The 22,274-nt window shown below is 39.8% G+C and overlaps 1 protein-coding gene across 2 annotated transcripts in view; it reads left to right on the forward strand.

Moving 5' to 3' along the window:
* Window positions 1-21,967, forward strand: part of lrrc4cb (leucine rich repeat containing 4C, genome duplicate b) — a 40,293-nt gene extending 18,326 nt beyond the window's left edge. For both annotated transcript variants that reach the window (XM_037247571.1, XM_037247572.1), the window contains one exon: window positions 17,235-21,967. In XM_037247571.1, coding sequence (XP_037103466.1) covers window positions 17,262-19,157 — 1,896 coding nt within the window. In that variant the 5' untranslated portion in view covers window positions 17,235-17,261 and the 3' untranslated portion in view covers window positions 19,158-21,967. The remainder of the gene's footprint in view (window positions 1-17,234) is intronic.
* Window positions 21,968-22,274: the final 307 nt, after the last annotated feature.

Below are 22,274 nucleotides of genomic sequence, written 5' to 3' on the forward strand. Positions count from 1 at the left end.
TGTGATTCAGTAATGCAATTTGGGATTTAAAAGAAAAAGCACTTTTAGTGCCACTGACAAGTCACAAATAACTGTACAAATGATGTAGTGCGAGGCATCAGAAGATAGTCTGTGACATTATGCAATATTTTAATTAGAGTTAGAGTCAGTCACTGTTGATCTGAACTAGTGTTGTATGAGTTGTTTATTTTTATTCCATTCTAAATCTTCCAGCTAATGGCCTAAGCCTCTCATTATGATCACATTGCAAAAGTTTATCCTTTGTTTATATATGCATCACACAAAACATTTTGTACTGATATGACGGTCTGCACATAATGCTACTAAGATGGTAATATTGCATTAGTCTTCTTTCAGCTATTGCTTATGCTGACTATGACCGCTCCAGGTTTAAGGTAATAAGAAAAAGCAGTCTACATGGCAGCATCTTATTCAGAGTAACAACTTAAGCGCATCTAAATCGAGGTGACAATCAGAAACCTTATTGAGAGCTTGGAGACTGCTTAATATATTGAAATGCATTTTGCTGACTGATGCAAGGTCTATTCCTTTCAACTTTCCATCCAGTGCCAACTGTACACCTAATTTAAGTTGATATGCGATGTATGCAATTTGCAACCATTGTAAGGACAGACGCTATTAAAATCTGTGAATCAGCATTCTGTAGCCTTTTCTCTCCTCTCATATTGCTTTGGTGGAGCTATCCAGCGATTTTCTATACCGCTTGTCGCCACGGGGGTCGCGGGCTTGCTGGAGCCTATTCCTATGCCTGGAGAAAACCCACGCGGGCATGGGGAGAAAATGCAAATTCCACACAGGGAGGGCTGGCAGTGGAATCAAACTTGCACCCTCCTAATTGTGAGGGCGGACGTGCTAACCAGTGCGCCACCTAGCCGCCCTTTGGTTGAGCTAGTTTACAGTTATTTCTCAACTCAAACTGAGGCTGGAAGTTCTGCCACTGCTGTTTAGACACCAGCAGAGGCTTGTGAGATTAATGAAATATTTTTAGTGCAGGAAAAACAAATGCAACTCCACCAAATATCTTTGGCATTTCCTGCATGTACTGTACATCATTGTTGTCATATGTTGTTCAATTTAATTAAATTGAATTAAACTTCAATTAAATTTAATTTGGTTTTATTTAATTAAACTTTAATTAAATTTAATTTATAGTAATTGTGAGGTCTGCTTCTTCTACTTTTTAATGTGATGCCTTTGGTCAATTGTTTCAAGTTACGCGAAGGAGAGGACCAGGGGAGACACACCCTTGAAATAAGATGACTGTTTGCTCAAGCAGTATTTTTCATTACACAAAGGCCTCACTTCAGACATCCTTAGGGAACCTTCCAAGACGCTCCGATTTTCTACAAAAGTTACTGCTTGTCCCTGTGTCTCATTGGCAGCAGTAAACAGGGAAACAAATGCAACAGAAAACTGTGTGCGATTGAAACGTTATATGAAACCTCTTCTGCACCCAATCCTTCGGCTCTTGGCTGTGCAATTAACAAAAGGTGTTTGGCATTTGCAAAGCGCTGGAGATTGATGCGGGCCATTGCAGACACCAGCATGTTAGTGTGTCACAGCCATTTAGAGGATTGCTCGTGTAATGCCATTCGTATTCAGGGGATGAGCATTCATTTTTACAGCAGGGCGGAGAGAGAGAGAGAGGGAGGGAGGGAGAGAGAGAGAGAGAGAGAGAGGGAGAGGGAGAGATCGAGAGACGGACGGAGAAAGATAGACTGCAACCAACATCTGTCGCTTCCCTTTTATCGTCCTTTCAGTCATTTGCCAGTCACTTTCATTCATTTAGCATCATGCCACATGCTTGGAATTGTTAATTAGAAAACAATTCACTATTGCAAGAAAACTAAGATCAAATCATTTGTTAACACCTGCCACAAGTTTTGTCATGCACATTTGCAGGAGGTATGAAAAAAGGAGCTTTAGAAATGAATGGGTTGAGCTGTGTAATACATGCAACCATCCATTTTCTGCACGGGTTATCCTCACAAGGTGCTGGAGCCTATCCCAGCGGTCTTTGGGCTGTAGTTGGGGGACACCCTGAACTGGCTGCTAGTCATTCCATGCCTGTGACCCCTGTGGGGACAAGCGATACAAATAATGGATGGATGGATGGATTGATAGATGGACGGACGGACGGACGGACAATATGATATCACCCAATGGAATATTTGTGTCCTCCATTTGTACTAGTATGTAGACTGTTGCTTCAGACAAGGCATGTGGAAAAAATTGAAAGTCAGCAGCAAATAAGGATGACGGATCCACAGAAAATGAACATTTATGTGAGAAACATGTTGTTAACCTACCTCTCATTAATCTGTTTGAAGCCACTAGAAGCATTAGAATTACAGATGTATCTGACAGTCTCTGCTGGCGCTGCCTTGGTTAGATTGAGGATCAAACGTAAAACAGAGTTATATGCAGAGGTTTGATTAGTGAATCAACCCAAAGGAAAAATAAGTCTTTAAAAGTGTTTCTACACGACACTGAGCTTTATGCAGAACTGTGACTTAATTCAAAATTTCGGACCAAATTGTTTTTACTGCATGTCCGTGCTGTCATTATGTGTTTCTGTTATTCCTGATGCTGGTAGAAGCAGAGTTAGCGAAAAACATGATTGCATATGCAAGATTGACCTGGTCTTGTCTGGCACATTGCAGCTCCGTTCAGAAGTGTTACGTTAACTGTTAGAAATGGATGGAGCAAAGTTTTGCTGACACGAAAGCTGCTACGGCTTCTTCTTCTACAATCATTAAGTTACATTTGGTCAATCTGCATATGTCAAAATATTTTTTTATGATCGAAAGAGTGATTTATGAACACACAAGTCCTAAACCGATCAATATTTTTAGTGTCCAACAGTGCAAGTGATTATAATTTTAATCCAAACTCTGATCACGATGGAAAAATGGTGTCCATTTAAACGTAACCACTGTACAGAAAGGCATTCTGATCATTTGGAGATGACTGCTCAAATGTATACCATGTTATACTTAATAAATACTGGTGTAACTAACAAACTGTTTTGGTTTAAACATACAAAAAAAACATTCTTTATAAGGCATTGTATTTTAGAAATGGAGTATTTGACTGAAATTCAATTGAGTATGAATGAAGATTCAATCAAGGCTGAGTAACAAATCAGTCTTACTATTGCACGTAGTGCAAATATATTCCAGTGTTGTTGGGATATGATCTTCACCAAAGATTTGTTTTTCAGCTACTTGCAAACCAGATTTCATATAATTCAGTGTAACATCCCATCCGTTCTCCATATTGCTTATCCTGTTCACGCTCGTGCTTGGGCCGGAGCCTATCGCAGCTGACTTTGCGTAAAAGAATGACCAAAAAAAAAAAAAAGTAAATTTTATAAATGCTAAATTACACTTTTGGCTCTGTGTGTCTCAAAGATGGACGGATTTACATTAGAGGCAATGATGCTCTGTCTCGTAGTCATCCTTGTGGTCTGAATGGCTTTCAATGATTGGTGCTCTTGATGAGATTAATGCTTTCAACCTAATGAGCCTCTGCATCGCCTCTGGTACATGAGAGACATTTATTGTGTTTTCTAATTACCATATTTTTCAAGTTATTATCCATCCTTACTAAACTGTAAGGTCACGGCTAACCTGGAGTCAATACCAGATGACTTTGAGTACTGGTTGGCAGCCAATCACAGCTCCAGACAATTTAAGGCATTCAATTGAGCTATGAAGCATGTTGTTTTAATATGGAAGGAAGCTGGAGTATCCATCCAAAGAAAACCTGCAGCTTGCTTGCCTAGACCTTGTCGTCAGAAAAGAGAACAAGCGAAAACAGTGATCTCTCATGGTCAGTGTGGCAGCTTTAGTTGATTATTATGGAAGATCTCTGTCATGACAAGCATGTCCCCTTCATACGCGCCTGATGTCTTTCAGCCGTAACCTATCAACACAAGATAAATAACCGTCTATTGCGCAGCATACAAAGGTGATTGCTTTTCTGCATGTGAGAAAATTCCAGCATACCACGTTTTGCAACAAGTGGCAATGACGACAGTAGCGAGCATGAAGGCGTTGCGCAAATAAGAAAAAAAAAAAAGAGCTTACTGGGAGAAGATAGAATTACGAGTTGAAGCTTTTATTTTAGTTGGGCTCAAACAAGAAAATAGCAATACATAACTGTAAATTCCATCTGTGATGTTCTGTAATATTCAAAGTTGATTATGTACGCACATCACAATAACTCAGGAACAGGTTGGAAAATCAGCTTGACTAACAGTATGATATTATTTTAGACGTTTCATGGGCTGAACTTTGTCAGGGATAAATGTGCACATTACAAACATATGTAACATGTTTCTCATTTAAATAAGCTCAGGGAAGATAAAACAGCAATGTCATACTTTTATTTAATATTCGATAGAACACATATGTTAATGTATGCATACAACAAATCTTTTGTATGTTGTGACAAATTCCAACTCCATTGTTTGATTGATGACTTTGCTTATACAGCATAATGAATAGACAGTCTTACATGTCATATTCATAGGTGTTGGGGGACGTTTGCATTTATTTTTTAATTTAATATGTCTGTCCTTGTATTGTTGCCACTGCACTAGAAGGTGCATCCTTAAAAATCACAAACATGATTCACAAATTCAAAAAGCCCTCTTAAGTATTGTGCATCGAAAACCTGTGTATAATAGCTCTTTCCATTTTAGAGAAAGCCCTGATTTTAATTACTATACATGGTGAATTAGCTAATGAATAATGAATGGATTCCCCACAGTAAGTGCTCAGACTGCAAATGCACTTGCACTTCTCCTACTCTGCAACCCCTTCACACACCGCCAATGTCGCGTTTTGATGCTGCCTTTTTCCCCCTCGCTAACACCCGCTCCCGCCCCGGGCCTGATGCACAAGTTTGCACACACACACACACACACGCTCGCACGCACACATGCAGACACACACACACAATTCCGTCCCATCTTTGCTTTTCTCACTCAGATTTGATTAGATTTTTCTCAGTGAGGAATTATTTAGTGATGAGAGTAGAGGATTAGACAGCAACAGAGCAAGACTCCAGGATAGCAAAGGACAGATAGTGGTTCCTAAGGGAATGAGGGAGAAGCAAAATGGTGCTTCGAGGAAAGTGAGTGGAAAAAACCTTGAGGATTAAGGTGCTTTTGTAGCTCTAGACATAAGTCACAAAGGCAGTGACTGTGTGCATAACTTCAAATTCCATTAAAACAGATAAGAATTGTCACCCTTGTACAAATAGAGGAACATACATGTCATAGTAATAGAACTAGAAGGTTTCAGAGGGTTTAAACACACCAAGCAGAGAAATTCTCCACGGAGTTTTTGCCTTTTCCTCATCTCAATCTTTTTTTTTTTTTCCCTTCACAGCTGCTCCAGTTTTACTCTGTTTTGCAAAGACAGGCATGACAAGTAAAGTGGAGACTTTAAAGTGCCTGTAGGTGTGAATGTGTTTGTCTGTTGATATGTGTTAGCACCAACTGCCGACCCGATCGGGCAGGCTCTCACTTGTGCATACAAGGTGGCCCAAAATCACAATCAACTTCACCACAACATCAACTTGCCAGTCACTGGAGAGTTAGGCCTCAGGCTAACTGGGATTCAATTAAATGGAAACAGTGTCAGACATGAAAAGATAACCCGTAGTAGTGTTAGCCTGAGATTATATTTAACAGCGTGAACAATTAATGTAGCGTGATGTTTACTCTGCTTGGAACTGCACTATCAACAGTGTCAAAGTTCAACGTCATTCAGAGTACAGTTGTATCCAGATGTCACCACTGTTACTGACAACAGAATCTGGACTAAGAATGGCCCTCAAATTGCAGATGTCCAAAATGGCACAACGCCATCATAGTGGACAGCGAAATGTTGTCATTAAAATTAATGCAATAGCCACTGAAAATGAACATCTACAGAGAATGTCCTACCCAGCACAAAGTTACATTAAAATGAATCTTTGAGAAATGTTGTTTCATTTTGACAAATTCTTAAAGTAGAATTGATTATTATTGGGCGGTGTGCTCAGTGGTAGTGTTTGTCTCCCAACTTGCAGGTTGTGAGTTCAATCCTCATCCCTGGCAACCATGTCAAAGTGTCCTTGAGCTGGACTCTAAATTGTTCCAATTTAAATTGTAACAGGCAAAATGGTCACAAAAGAAGCCATGGTAGTTTGTTATGAATATATGGTGGGAAGGTTAGTCTTCCAATTCCAAAAAGGACTCCATGAACGTGCAAAACCTTTACTGCATCAAAGGCAGCAATGAAACAGCAACAGTTAAGTCCAACGATGGTCTTATTTACTTTGTGGCATGTGACTGTCGGCCACGGTCAGGAGATACGTTTTATTTGTGAGGAGACTCAAGGCAACGAGAATAAAAGTCATACTTTGAACCAAGGCTGACCAGGTAGGACAAATAGTGCCTTGTATAACCTGCTTTTGAAAAATGTCTTTTGTCTCATTTTAGCGTGCTACAAAGCTTACAGAAAAAAATCACACCGATCCTATCAGAGTATTGGGAGGTGGTCCACCAGAAATATAATCAATTAAACGTTGCTGCATATTGTTTTATATATATATATATATATATATATATATATATATATATAGCATGATAAGGTTTGTTTATAATGAATTATGAACCACTTTAACCAATGTTTTTTGCATGAATGTGACAAACACGCTATTTAATTAGCTTCTATCATTACATGCTATTCCGTATGAACTAGAAAACAAAAATGCATTACAATGACACATTAAGGACAGATTGACAGGGATGCATATATTGGCGCACCACCAGCCTTTAACAGCTTATTAGCATGCCAGCTGAGACTTCTCACCATGAAGAAATAATGAAAGAAAAAACATGATGGACTGCCTACCGTAGGCTGTCAATGCAAGCTACACGCAATCAATCATCTATCGCTAGCAACAAAACTCACATATAACAACAGACAAGTCTGCGCAGCGTCTGCCGTCGGAGATAAGAAAACACTCGAGCTATAAAACAAAACAGCATAACTTTCCCGCCTCCATTGTTATCGCCATAAGTGCGATAGTACAAAAGTTAGGAATGCATGTAATGTTCGTAGGGCAAAAGTAGTCCAATAAGAACAACAACAGAAATGCAGGTGTAGCAAATGACCTTGCGGAGGCAGAACAATAATCTGGCTCATGGTGATGATTTGTGAGGCTCTGGGTAGCTCCCAGCCTTTTTCAGACACTGTGTATGCAGCTTGCATCCATCTTTTGCAAAATAGTTTACTGCCACTTGAACAATTGCATTTCCTCTGCTTTGACTTTAAGATGCTCTACCACCAAGCGCCATGCATCCTCCGCCGGTTGATCAAAGCAGCTTAACAGAGCGAAAAGAACAGAGGTAGGGGGAATCAAAGTCCCGTAGTGAGAAAATGCCCACTCCCTCCGTTATTGAGTCCAAATATATTTGATGGTGGTTATTTTTAAACAGACCTTAATCCTCTGCTCCTCCTTCATTGTGAGTTTGATAATTACAGTAATCTGGTTGGAGAGAATTTAATTTTCCCAGCGATAAATTGTTGCTGTGCAATGGACTAGCTGGCTTAGGTGAAGGAATGTTCGGTGTCCTCGAATTGAGAGCGTCGAGTGCAATTGCAGTGTTAGAACATTGTTCAATATCTACCTTTGTATCTTTGAGTCGCTAATTAGCACATGACTCACCAGGAAACCTTAGGAGATAATGGCAAGGATATGTTTCGGATGAATAGTTATGAGCATTCTACTCGGCATAGGCAGAGGAAAAGGTATTTGCTTAAGGTTCACTTAAAACTACTGTATGTCTGGGTTTCATAGTGGAACGAGATTTTCCTTTTGAAAAACCCCGTAATTAGGATGATGTTTCTAGTAAAGTATTACCAGTCCAGTAATAATCCTTGTTTCCACATAACAGAGAGGATATACGGCTGTGACTCTGTGTAATGGTATGCCATGTACATTGCTGTAGCAGTTGCTTGAAGGTGCAATGCAAATTTGCCCAACCGCTTTCCATGATAAAATAATGGACTTTAGTTCAATTAAGTTGGTGCAATATTGTGCCCTGCCCTTGAGCGACAGTGTCTCCCTGCTGATTCTTGGCCACAATCATTGGGAATGAAGATGCCCTTTTGTGACCTCCCTTGAGAGAGCAAGTGTAAAGAGAATTCCTCCACAGGGATCAATAAAGAAACCACATCCTCACAACCTTATCGAGCTGCTTGCAGATTTAGAAAAAAAAAAAAAGGGAATGGTCTGCTTGCTTTACTCGTCGACCGAAATATGTGGCTTATATGATTTGTGAATCATCTCACTTAATTTTGTGCTTATGTGAGAAATTGAGAATGTTGATGAATTACCCACAGGCTGGCCAAATACTGTAACGCTTTTGCCATATGAAAAAGGCTTTTAAGGACTTTACCTGGCCCAATAAATATGAGAATTTTCTCAAATTCACACTTGAGACGATAAATAATAAACAACATTCAAAGTCTTCCGTGCTAAATATTCATAAGCTAATTTAAACTGTCAGATCATTGTAACATTAAGCAAAGTAGCCTCAACTTAATAACTCACCTTTTGAAAAATTGAACTGAAATGCAGAGAGTTGGGAATTTGGCAGTGCATTTATTTTTTTAACCACATCATATAACTTAATTGAACTCGCATTGAGTCACAGGCATAGTTCCTCTCTGTTACATGGGAAAAAGGAATATTACTGGACTTAAAATGCTGGGCTTCATTTTCCGTTGGTTTTTCCTCTTGCTCTTCTTCCTCTTTTTCTATCATCCTGCACATCTTACAGTCGAACTCAGTGCTGGCAGCATGTTGCATCACAACATGGTAACTGCACTTAATGCATGCAATGGTAAAAATGTGGACTTACCTTTATATTGTACAAATACATACAAATTGATCACTTAAATATCTAATGTAGTGGATGTGCAAATAATCAAGAATTATAGTATAGTTGGGTTTCAACTTATACTGAACCGTTAAAGCCATTAACTTGAATATAAGTGCAATCATTTTCCTGGAAAGGATATGAATCCATCTTGCAGCACTGATGTTATCTTAGGGTAAACAACTCATATCCCTGGGGTAAATTATAACATTTACTGAAGCAGTTAAGCTTTTAAGGTTTTACATGTATTTCTTGTTGTTTATGTTAAGACTTACTGTAATTATCCCTCAACACTGTACTTATGGTCTCATAGGGGTGCATTCCAAGCCTTTTGTGGGAGCAGAAAGCACCAATGAGTGGTGTGTAATTTTATCCTTGATCATCAGATGCTTATAGATAACTGCAGAAGGTTTTTCTTGGATATTTAATCATGAATCAATCTTGTGAGGGTGTCCACATAATTTGTAAGAATGAGAAAATCTCTTGAGCTGAATTTGAAACTCCCAGTAACAATCTAGTCTCTCTGTTTTGATGGGTCAACGATTTATTGATTATGAATTATTGTTTTCACCATGGTGAAGACTATTCTTCCTGGGGTGCGTCACAAAAAATACAGACAAATTCTTTACAAAATAAAATCAACATGGGTTCAGTTCTCCACCTAAACCAGGGGCCACCAATTCATATGACATCAATTGTAATTTCTTTTCCAGTTATTGCTTTTTTTTTTTTAGTTTTCTTTTAAAGTTTTGTGGTTTAACTGGAACAATGGGGGGAAATATAAAATGATTTCAGTATGAAAGTGTTCGGTACATTGCTGTTCTTTTCAGTGCATTAGTCCTGGGAATAGATGGGGTGAAATGATTATCTAGGGCCTGTCTGGCGTTCTAGCGTTACCTTTCAGTGGTTGGCAGCAGCCAGGTTTAGCTGAAATATAGATGCATGCCTGAGACAGAACCGCCACCTCAAAATGGAGAAATTTCAATTTAAGTTTCACCAGTGGGTGTTAACTGTAATTTTTCATACTTTGTGTATGTAATGTGTCTACAGAAACTATTTAAGACACTGGGCAAAGAGTGGGATGGCAGTTGGCAGTTTTCTTTATTTAATGATTAACTCGCATCTAATCACATTTTTTAGATATGATTTTATTATCTATATTTGATTCTACTGTATGATATATTTAAAGATAAGTTTTCTTTTATTTGCATTGTCTTGGCAATTGTAAGTGATATAGTAGATCAGTGTACTTCGATCGATGGCGTCAGGACTGCATTGACTGGGACAATCCGACGCATTTACACTGCAGATTTCCAATACTTATTATATTTTTATTCACATTTGCATAAGGCCCGATTCTTATCTAAGGATGTCTGATTTACCCTGTAATGATGCGTGTCCAGGGTGGCTCGGTGACGCACTGGTTAGCACGTCCGCCTCACAGTTAGGAGGGTGCAGGTTCGATTCCACCCTCCCTGTCTGGAGTTTGCATGTTCTCCCCGTGTCCGCGTGGGTTTTCTCCGGGCACTCCGGTTTCTTCCCACATCCCAAAAACATGCTTGGTAGGCTGACTGAGCACTCCAAATTGCCCCTAGGTGTGAGTGCGAGTGCGGATGGTTGTTAGTCTCTGTGTGCCCTGCGATTGGCTGGCAACCAGTTCAGGTTGTACCCCGCCTACTGCCCAATGACAGCTGGGATAGGCTCCAGCACGCCCGCTACCTCCGTGGGGACAAAGCGGTACAGAAAACGGATGGATGATGCATGTCCAAATTATGACATTTGGCCTTCAGTTTGTAAAGTGAAGTATTAACACGCACCTTGTTTTGTTAAGTGATTACAGAGGTATTTTAAATTATGAGTGTGCCCACTGATGTACAATTTGGAGTTTGGCGAAATGATGTTGAGACAGCCTCATCGACAATGGAGGAGGAAAGAAATATTGTTTCAAGGCTTTGGCATCAAGCCGCTGATGGTGTAGGGGTACACTCGCCTGGCTTGTGTGCGGGCAGCGTGGGATCGATTCCTGCTCAGTGGCGGTGTGCATGTGGGTGTGACTGGTTGTTTGTTTCTATATGTTCCCTACGACTGGCTGGCGACCACTTCACGGTGTATGACGTCAGCTGGAATAGCCTCGAGCACCCCTCATGACAGGATAAGCAGTGATGAGAATGGATGGATGGCCTGGGAAACACGATTCACTGAAAATAATTATTGAAAATAATAATATAGCACACACTGAAAAGCAATGATAAGCAAGTAGGCGGAGTAATCCTAGCCCTGAGTGCATCACTTTTGAGAATAGAATGTGATTTGGTAATCAAAACACCATATTTATCCCCAAGGTGCAATTCAAAAGGTATGAACAGTGACAATAAGAAAGGACCAACTGAACATAAAATTGTACACAAAGTGCAAAATCTGTATATAATCTATGATTAAGTATTTAGTAAAATTGGACAAGGCATCCATAAGCACATTCACAGTCAGTAGTGTGTAGAAGGATGGTGACTCAAAGTGGACAGAAATTATACAAATACCTCACAAGCATACATTGATTGTGTCATTATAGTGTAAGTGCGGCATTATAAAATGTAATTTAATAAATATTTCCTTGCTACCTAATTTTCCTCTATAGCTGTAGGATCATGATAAACGTGGAACTATTCTCATTGTGTGCCAGTTGGTGCTAAAGAATCAGACGTGTAACGTGCAACAGGAGAATCTTCCTGAATTAAGTTTGGGGAAAAAAAAGTGACTTGTGTTTTATGTTATTTAATTAATCATCTTAGACTTATCATCTGCTTGTACTTGATGACAATATAAAAAGTAGGATCGGGCATTTTTTTTAATGTGGACGATTCCAGTTCTGATTCCGATTCTTCAATTCGATTCTACATCGAAATTTTGTGCTAACATTTTTAAATCTGAATGATTCTCAGTGATCTGGAATGTCTGGCTCCACACGATTCTTGATGCCCAAAATAAATGAAAAAAGCTATACATACATTTTATGCTGATGAAAGTTTAAACTCAAGCCAAAGTCTATTGTAACATACAGACTGTGGCCGTACTTCAAGGTACCACTAAATATTATCATTATTCCCGGTGTGTTGGCAGAAAAAAAAGACAAGTGCAAAAGACTGAAGCGTGGGCGCTATGATGATAAGTTTTGCCAGTATTTTTTCACCCTAATGTGCACACCAAAGCCCCAGAGAGCACACTCTTGCATTCAGTCAATTTGCAGAGAATAGCTTTACAAGAATAGCTGTGACTGAGCACTGTTTGCATGGAGGCCACTCTGCCAATACTCGGCCATTGAAGCTTCATGGCGGTTGTGTCATTCTCCATGTGACACGATTGAATCTCAGCATCTTTAAGAGGCATTGCATTCGCAATGCAACAGGTATTACCAATGCACTGCTCCTCGAATAATTTACAGATGCAATTAATAACTCAATGTAAACATATCAAAACACGTTTTGTGTAAGTAGGACTAATATTTGTAGTAGCCATTTTATTGAAAGGAACACTTACCTCCCTTGGGATGAATCTGCTGTTGTTTACATCTTTACATGCACATATAAACAGGTGAATCAATTCATTTGAATCACTTTACCTCACGGGGGTCTCCTGCCACCTCCTGCTTGAAGATATATAGTATTTGAGGAAAATTAAAAGCCTGTTGTTAGTAAAGTTATTAGTTGGAGGAGAAGTCTGTGTGAAATCATTTCAGTGATGTGAAATCTGACAAGTCTCTCCTCATGTTACCACTTACAGACCTACTGCTGAGCTGAATGCTATTTAGTCTATCCATTTCACACATTACCGATTCATAACATTCGCAAATTTTCACTGCGTGTGTCCTCTGAACCTTGTTTGTGTGTAAATGTTTCACTTCGCAAGCCATATGGATATGGAGAAGGTTCTCACACACTAAGTTTGAGGATGGACAAATAGAATGGTTTTGCAAGTCTTTCAAATGTCATGCACGTTTAAATGCACGTAAACGCACCTAGTCATAATCTAGGTCGATACAATATTCATGATCTTGCGATGTCAAATGAAACACGCTCTCGGGGTTTTTTTTGGACATTGTGCTCTACTAATGTATGATTGCTTCTTCTTTTTCTGCACACAGTGTATGCAATATTCAAGTAGTTACAATGAAACACTTTTCATATTTATGTGTAATATGCTTTGGACCATGAGCCTTAGCATTACAGTGTCAATATGATGTATGCCCGATGCCCTCAAATGTACAAAATAATAGGTTTATGGTTTTCAGTGAAACAATGGCATACTTTACACTCAGAATAGGCCATTGTCATAGAATCCAAACCGTTTATCATGTGCACGGGCTCAGGGGGTTGAGGGGAAATGCCTCGACTAATTTATGAGCTAGAATGTTGCAATGGTTCTGATAAATGACAGTTAGCGAACAAGCTTGTTTGCAGAAAGAGAAAAGGGAACAGATGTTTTTCATGATGAACAATGCACAATGAGGTGTTACACTTGACCTTTATGACCAGAGTTTAACTCCTGCTGTGCCCATAGGGCAGATAGGACAATCTTATTGAAATTGATCACAATTCCTGGTGACTGGTCCCATTTTCCCTTCCATGTGATGTGTGTCATCACATGTGTCCATAGGCTGGAGGATATTAAATTAAAACAGGCACTGAACTGAGAGCAATCAAATCGCCATCTGGAATTATGGTCAAACTGACAATTGCTGCAAGGACCAAAAAAAATAAACTACCGCCACTAATTGCTACTACCCACTCTGCTATATTCACTTGAACTGTAATATAAACAAAGTAGTTTGTACTTGTACCAATACACCCATCACTGGTTTTGAAATTCTTCTAGTATATTGACTAAAATACTTTTGAAATCATTAAGATTATGAAAATGTAAAAAAAAAAAAAAAAAAAGGTTCTAATATGTTGACATTGTGTGGGCACTTTAAGAGTTAGCGCACACAGATAGGTATATTGTAATTTAATTCTTTGTGAACAAGTGCAAGCTTGATCGTGACCTAAAAAACATGTGGGTTATTTACTAATGATAGTACATACCTATTTATTTCTGTTGATGTGCAAACATGCATATTTAGCCACATCCATCAAAGGTTATATATTTAAAATGTGGTTTGTACAAAGATGTGCATTTGTTAACGCTGTCAGAGGGATATTATTTTAACAATATGACTAGTTTAAGTTATTGCAGTTTTGCAAAATTCGACAGCACTTTACTGACCTGTTCTCTTTTGGTTACATTATATTGACCTTTTTTAATGTGGTATTTTCTCTAGATCACAAAACGGCATGTGCCAACGTTTGATTGATATGGGGGAGGGTTGGAATGTTTCACCAATACAGGGAAAGAGGGAAAGCAAGTGAGTGGTTTAGTGACACCCATCAAGTGATAATTCAATTCCTAATCAGACATTAACTTATGCTGCCTCCATTATGATAATTGCATGGGCTAAATCACTGTCAAGGGACTTCCATGCATGTTGTTCTCCTCTCTGCAGAGAGATTAAGGCAGGATGCCCACATGGCTGAAGATGAGGGCAGGCTTAGTATTCGTGTCACTTGTTTAGCCCACCTCTGAGCGTGCAGCCTTAAAATACATTTACCTCCACATCTTATATGAACACAAAACGGCAGCTGTATGAATTACAATGTAATATTTATTAAAAAACAAACGAGCAACATTTGGAAGTAGTCTTATAGTAATTCATCTTTGAATTGGGCTTCATCGTCATGCTACAGTTCTATAAGTACTTGTCATTTGGAATGCGGTCAATGCTAAAATGTAGCAGGTTTGTATAGGTAGAGAGAGAGAGAGAGGGAGAGGGAGGGAGAGAGAGAGAGAGAAACAGACAGAGAGAGGATGCATCTTTCGTAGTACGATATTTTTTGTACTAGTGTACACTTATTTCAACGTAGTTTAGCAGACAAATAGAAAACGTGTCTTCGTACCCATTACGCATTACCAAAACACATGAGAAGCAAGATGTAAAAACAGCTCCTGGGGGGTTTGGAATTACGATATGATCAGTACATTTACTTTGGTCAGGCTTCAGCAGGGCAATTGTCACTACAACACCTTTGTGTCAAACTTGTTCTAAGAAATGAATCGATAAATCTCAGTAACATCAGCCATAATGCCAGTGGCTGCTGGCACAAAAGTAAATGTGGGTGTATGTTTATGTTGAAGCCAGGATTTTAGATGTGAACAGCAAACTGCTTTCAGCGGCTCTAAATACATTTTGAGCTGTCGAGATTCAATTATGAGAATGTTGGATCGAATCTATTTTCTTTTTTTGTATTCTCTTTATGTGCAAAGGGATTGTCATGTTTAAATCCGAGCAGATGGAGGGGAAAAGGAGAAAGGCATATATCCAAGTCCTCTGTATAATTGCTGCCTCTGAACAAAACACAATCATCACTTAAGCACTTTTCATAAACATTGCAGTAAAATGGAACCAGAGATATTTTATCGACCAATCATTCTTGCTGTGTTTTTGCTACGTTCAACACTAAACTGTGTTTAGGTGGTAGTGCAGAGTGTTTGTGATTCCGGACAGATAAAATGAGCCTTTGCCAGTGGGAGGCCTCATTCCATCTCATTCTTCAACAGAGACTTTTCCCTCTGCAGCCTCCCAATGCTGCAGTAGCATGGCAGCTTGGCTGGAGAGAAAACAAGCCACATGTACCTTTTATATTGATTCATCCAGCCACTCTGTCTTACAAGCAAAAGAACAGTTCCACCTGAGCTGACAATTTTTCCAGTGGTGTAGCAAACATAAGTCATAATATCCATATACCTTGCCTTTAGATGATTAACAAACAAGTTAGGATTTCAGATTGGAAAGATGCAATAGCAAAACCAGAAATGAGTGAATTTGAAATAAAACAAGTCAAGAATAAACGGTGACCTATTTTACTGTATCTGCTCAGCATATTGCGTGTGAAATGTTTGGTATACTGTGTTGTGTGTTGACGCTGGTTGCTTCTAGGGCACAACATAATAAGGGGTACTAAACGCATCAATCATGCTGTATAAACTAGATGCCTGCTGTTGTACGTTGTATTTGTTATTTGAATGTCCTGGTCTATTTTTGGTGCTCTGCAAGGCAGCAAATTCCTGAACACTCACACCTTGAATGGATATCGAGCTGGTGTTTTTGATCTTTCTACTTTTGCGACATTGTGGAGGCTGATATGATTTCTTTTTCTGTTTTCTAAGTAGGATTGAAAAGGTGGAAATTGTTATATAATTTAAGTATCTATGAATTTTCTCAGAAGTGATGGAAAGGGTTAGGGCCGGATCATTTCATCCTCCTCCTTTGTAAGCAGTGATGTGTACATTGTCTTGTTCATCTTATTTTTACCAGTCATGTTCATATGACGATTGATTAATCAGTTAATTAATTAGAATTTTTCCTTCATTCATTCATCCAGTCTAAAGAAAGCTTATTCTGTGAAAAGAAGGAAGATAATTGTAAAGTTAGTGTTCTCAGATGTAGCGTATGAGTCTTCTTCACTCTTAACTCACTCTTTGGCTGTTGGTTTTCGTGTTGAATTGGACTGTAATTAAATGTAAATGGGTCATTGCCAAATGCCAGACAAATGCCAGGTAGGCAACAGTACTCATCACATTAAAAATGTATTGGACAGCTTCTCCTTTGTCTAGAATAAATAAAGGAATTGAAGTTCATTTTCATGCAACGATTAAGGTCATAGCTTGCTCATTTGATTTCATTTCTTATTGAAATAAATGTTTCTCTTGATACATCCATTTCTATAATCACATGCAAACCCATGCAGTGCAACACAAATCTAAAAGCAGGCTTTATTAGTTTTGTAGGATAAAATAATACCGCTTTTTTATAGGATTTTTGAGTATGCAGGGGCAGCCAAAGGCATTTTATCATAATTTGCATGTTTGTTTTCATGGCATAATTCATAGATAATTTTCCTGGTATCTGTATTGAGAAATCAAATTGCCATTACATACAGATGAGAACACAATGAAATGCTTGAGTGCTAAAAAAGGTCATATGTGACTTAAAATGGGGCAGCATGCAAACAGTCTTGCATCGGGTTATTTAAAACTAGATGAACTAGACAACTAGATATTCAAAAGTACGTGCCATGTGTGCTCTCAGTCCTCCAAATTACAGTGCAATGTCCAAATGCTGATTTGTGTTTCTCACTGAGTTTTTTTTGTCTTGTTTTGCTTTGTTTTTGTGTTGCAGAAAACTCAAACAGCAGATGAACTATGAATGCTGAACAAAATGATCTCCTCCTTCCAGCGCCAGACAATGAGAAGTCGTAGGCTAAAGGGGGCGCTATCCAACCCCCTCTTTGTGCTACTCTTGGCCCTTCAGATCTTGGTGGTGGCCGGGCTAGTTCGTGCTCAGACCTGTCCTTCTGTCTGCTCGTGTAGTAACCAGTTCAGCAAAGTCATATGCACCCGTCGCAGTCTACGGGACGTGCCTGATGGTATTTCGACCAACACCCGTTACTTAAACCTTCAGGACAACCTCATACAGGTTATCAAGGTGGACAGTTTCAAACATCTGCGCCACTTGGAGATTCTGCAGCTGAGCAAGAATCACATTCGCAGCATTGAAATCGGCGCTTTTAATGGACTGGCAAGCCTAAACACCTTGGAGCTCTTTGATAACCGACTCACGACAATCCCCAATGGAGCATTTGAGTATTTGTCCAAGTTAAAGGAACTGTGGCTTCGGAACAACCCTATCGAAAGTATACCATCCTATGCCTTCAACCGAGTCCCCTCGCTTCGAAGGTTGGACTTGGGCGAGCTCAAACGTCTCTCCTACATTTCAGATGGAGCCTTCAAGGACTTGAGCAATTTGCGCTATTTGAATTTGGGAATGTGCAACCTGAAGGAGATCCCCAACATCTTACCACTGGTAAGACTGGAAGAACTGGAAATGTCTGGAAATCAGCTGACTATTGTCAAGCCGAGCTCCTTCACAGGATTAGTCAACCTCCAGAAGCTGTGGATGATGCACGCCCAGATCCAAACCATTGAGAGGAATTCCTTTGACGACTTGCAGTCGTTGGTGGAGCTAAACCTTGCTCACAACAACCTGACTTTTCTTCCACATGACCTCTTCACACCTCTGCATCGTATGGAACGGGTCCACCTTCATCACAACCCTTGGAATTGCAACTGCGATATCTTGTGGCTCAGTTGGTGGCTCAAGGAATCCGTGCCCGCCAATACGAGTTGCTGTGCCCGTTGCCATACCCCTACGCTCTTTAAAGGTCGCTACATTGGTGAATTGGATCATAGCTACTTCCAGTGCGATGTTCCTGTCATAATAGAGCCACCCTCTGACTTGAATGTGACAGAGGGGATGGGTGCAGAGCTCAAATGTCGTACAAGCTCCTTGACATCCATCAGCTGGCTCACACCAAATGGCTCCCTGGTGACGCACGGGGCGTATAAGGTGCGACTGTCGGTACTCAACGATGGCACGCTTAACTTCACCAGCGTCACCATGCAAGACACCGGGACGTACACCTGTATGGTCAGCAACACTGCGGGCAACATCTCCGCCTCGGCTGTGCTCAATGTCACTTCTGTGGAAAACAGCGGGGTGACCTATTTCACGACAGTCACTGTGGAGACCATTGAGAGCCCGGGTGACGATAGCCACACGCCGCTCCCGCCGTTCGGTTGGGTGTCCTCCTCGACCACAAAAACGACCCCGGTTTCAACGAGGACCACGGAGAGGACTTACACCATTCCGGTTCTCGATCTGGATGGAGAGGGAGCCCTCAACGGCTTGGATGAGGTGATGAAAACAACCAAGATTATCATTGGCTGCTTTGTGGCCATCACGCTCATGGCTGCTGTTCTACTTGTTATTTTCTACAAAATGAGGAAGCAGCATAACCAACAGGATCCTGACGGCCCGGCATCCTCTATGGAAGTCATTACAGTTGAAGAAGAGCTTGCAGGTGTTGCTGCAATTGACAGACACCTATCGCTGCCCCCACTGGAGCACTACAACCACTACAACACCTACAAGAGCACTTATCATCACCCCTCAATGCTCAGTACCATACACAGCTCAACCACACAGGAACATTTACTGATTCAAGCTTGTTCAAAAGACAATGTACAAGAGACCCAAATCTGAGCCTACATTTCGCATACAGTAATATTCAACACGAGCGGTGTTAGGACACCGCAAAGAAGAAGAAGAAGAAAAATACTCCAAGGAGACTCCAATGTCAACGACAGTGCTAAATCAACATTTGGCAAAGGGACCACCAATGATACTTTATTAAGTGTCTTTACAAAAACAAAGCTTATTTATTTAAAAACTGTCTGGTGACTAAAGACAAAAACTAATTGTGATAGCTTTTTAGCTCGTTTTCCTTTTTCTTTTATCTCTCGCGCTCTCTCTCTGTAATGTTGCACAAGGAAAAGAATGGTTCGCCAAACGTGAATATGGAATGTAGGTCTTGTACTGAAAGAAATACAATTTCATTCAATTTAGTGTTTGGTCTCAACTGTTATGGTTTTGTGAGGGGCATTGTTTTAGTGTATACAAGCCTTCATTTGCTTGTTGTTCAGTGTACGGCATCCACTCCACATTGAGGCAGCTGTCTATACTACTTCAGCATAAGATGAGTTAATTTTCATAATCCCGCAGTACTTGCTGCCATTCAGGAGAACCTTTTGAGGGAAAAGCTCTTGCTGATATCAAAGGGAAGCCTGCGTGTCTGAAGACAAAAGCAGTCAAATTAGTACGTGCATTAGAGGCACCTTAAAGCGCCCATATACTATTCATTGTAGTATAACGAGTAAGACCTCCATTTACCCATTATTTACAAGTCATTGCTTAATTAGTTTCTCCTATAAATATTGTTTCCTGTTATCTCAATTCGTTTCTCCTGTTTTTCATGTTGATCAAGGCCCCCTGTAGCTTCCCCCCCTTCTCGTTTACTCCGTGTCCCCATGCTTGTCCTTCTTTGATTGTCTCTGCTGCTTAATTCAGGGACATTACCCACCCCTTGCCATGTCTCATTTGTCTCGCTTTAGCCGTCGGCATGTGTCGCACGATGGCAGAATACTGCTTGAGAAAATGAAGGGGAGCATAAGGCTGCAGTCAGTACCCTCCCTTTTAACCCAGTTATGATGTATGTCCATGCAGTGTGGCGTTACCTCGCCATCACCCTGGGGTCACACAAGCTCATGTGCTGATAGTCCATCTGTTGGTACAGATAAAGAGGCAAATGAGGCAGCTTTGTAATGTAGTGTGACCCTGTCGGACCAATGCAGACAGGGCTAACAGACTCGGTGAAGCAGCAAGGGACCTGGCACAAAAAAAGGGAGATAGGTTACGTCTCATTAAACTGCATCAGCACTTCATTTGCAGACCAAGAGAGCAAAAGTGATAACCAAACAGCATTAGACTTTTTCACCATCCATATGCCGAGCATAGCGGGGGTTGAGAACTTTCAGCTTGGTGTCATTGATGTCAGATCACAAGAGAAATGCCCATCAAAACATTGTTTTAGGAGTCTGCTGCTGATTTCATTCATTTTTTGGAATGGTAAAAAAAGAAGAGTAGGTGTGTGGAGAAAGGATAAACCCACAACGGTCACATGGGGTCTTCAAACAGAAATCTGGAAGATATGAAGGAAGAGGAATAAAAAATAGATAAGCTATAAGGAGGCAAAACTAGCCATCGGTCTGTCGCCATGGAAACGGTGACCTTGTGCAGAAAGTAAGATGTGGTAGATATGCCTTTCACTTGTCTATAATGGTCGTCTGTTCAACAAGCTTGTTTTGATTTCCTGGTAAAGATTGTGCAGATACCAGCGATTATTTCTGAAGTTGAAATAATGTGGTGGGCATTTACAGCTGGAATAATAGAATTTTGAGCAACATGTGACATCATCATTGCAGAGCACTCTGGAGCTTCATGTTTTTAAATGAAATAAAGTGGTGCCTGATTTGAAAATGGGACCAGTTTATATTTCCATTGCCCCTTCCTTTCTTGAATTCATATTCAGTAAGGACGGCAACCATGGAGGAATATAATAAAGGCCCATCACTCAAAAACTCATCTGCGTCTGATCAGTTAGTCACCCGCATTTTTTTTCATTAGTCCTCAATAACAAATGTGATGGGAGCAAAATATACATTAGGAGACCAATGTGTGGATGCACACTGCAGAAATGGATTAGAAATGTCTGCCGTTCTGCTGGAGTTATGAATGATGTGGGCATCAATAATAACATTAAATGTGAACCATTCTTTCCCTTTTCCAGTTTTCTGTTTTGGTGCTCAGTTTCTTTTCACTGCTTTTTGTGATTTATTGATTCAGTGTTGATGCTGGCTATAATTAAAACAGTTGGGATTTTATATTTGTATGTATTTGAGAATGGAGGTTGAGATGCTTCTTTTTTCCAGAGTTAATGGATTTTTTTTTTCTCTGCATTGGTAGTATTATGTACATGAGTAAACCGGCCCAAAGTTGAAGGCTGTTTTGGGACACAACTAAGACTGCTGTGTAGAATGTTGGACATGAAATACCAGCAGCGTGTGCTTGAATTTTGTGCAAAATCCAAGCCAAGATATAATTCGTGTGTGTTATTCTGCCAACTGTGTATGTATGGGAAAGGGTATTGGATGTAGGAATATTCGCTCTCATTTTTGGAGAGAGCAACTATCAAATGGTTACGTTTCTACAAAAAAATAAATAAATATTTTCAAAAACATATTGCAAGAAAAAAAATTAAGCTCATAATTTTACATGTGCTTCAATTGTTTGAAAAATGCAGAAGGAAAAAAATGGGTGTCATAAAAGAACAGCAAGAGACTGTGCTTGTAATAAGTCCAGCTAATTTCTCTGCAGATGAAGTCCACTTATTGATACCTGAGATTGTAGTTCATACTGTACATGAATATGAATAAAATGCATTTTTTTCCTAATAGCGTTCACAGAGCAAATCGTCATGATGTCAGTATTTTGTTCTCTTTATTCTATTTTTTGATGAACGCGTGGGTATAAATATTCAAGCAAGAAGAAATAGTGTGCAGACTACATCATTCAGATGAGTACACTTTGAAGAGACTTATAGCTTCACAATTCTCTTCTTGTGAGAGGCAAAAAAAAGTGCTATTTCTCTTGTCACATATCAGTAGACATTGTTTAATCCCTACTTTGGAAAGCTTGAATGAATAGCAAATCACAGTTGGAAACAAAATAAAATCAGTGTTTACATTGAAGTACTAATAAGAA

Source organism: Syngnathus acus, chromosome 3 (genome assembly GCF_901709675.1).
Source record: "Syngnathus acus chromosome 3, fSynAcu1.2, whole genome shotgun sequence".
Taxonomy (NCBI): Eukaryota; Metazoa; Chordata; class Actinopteri; order Syngnathiformes; family Syngnathidae; genus Syngnathus; species Syngnathus acus.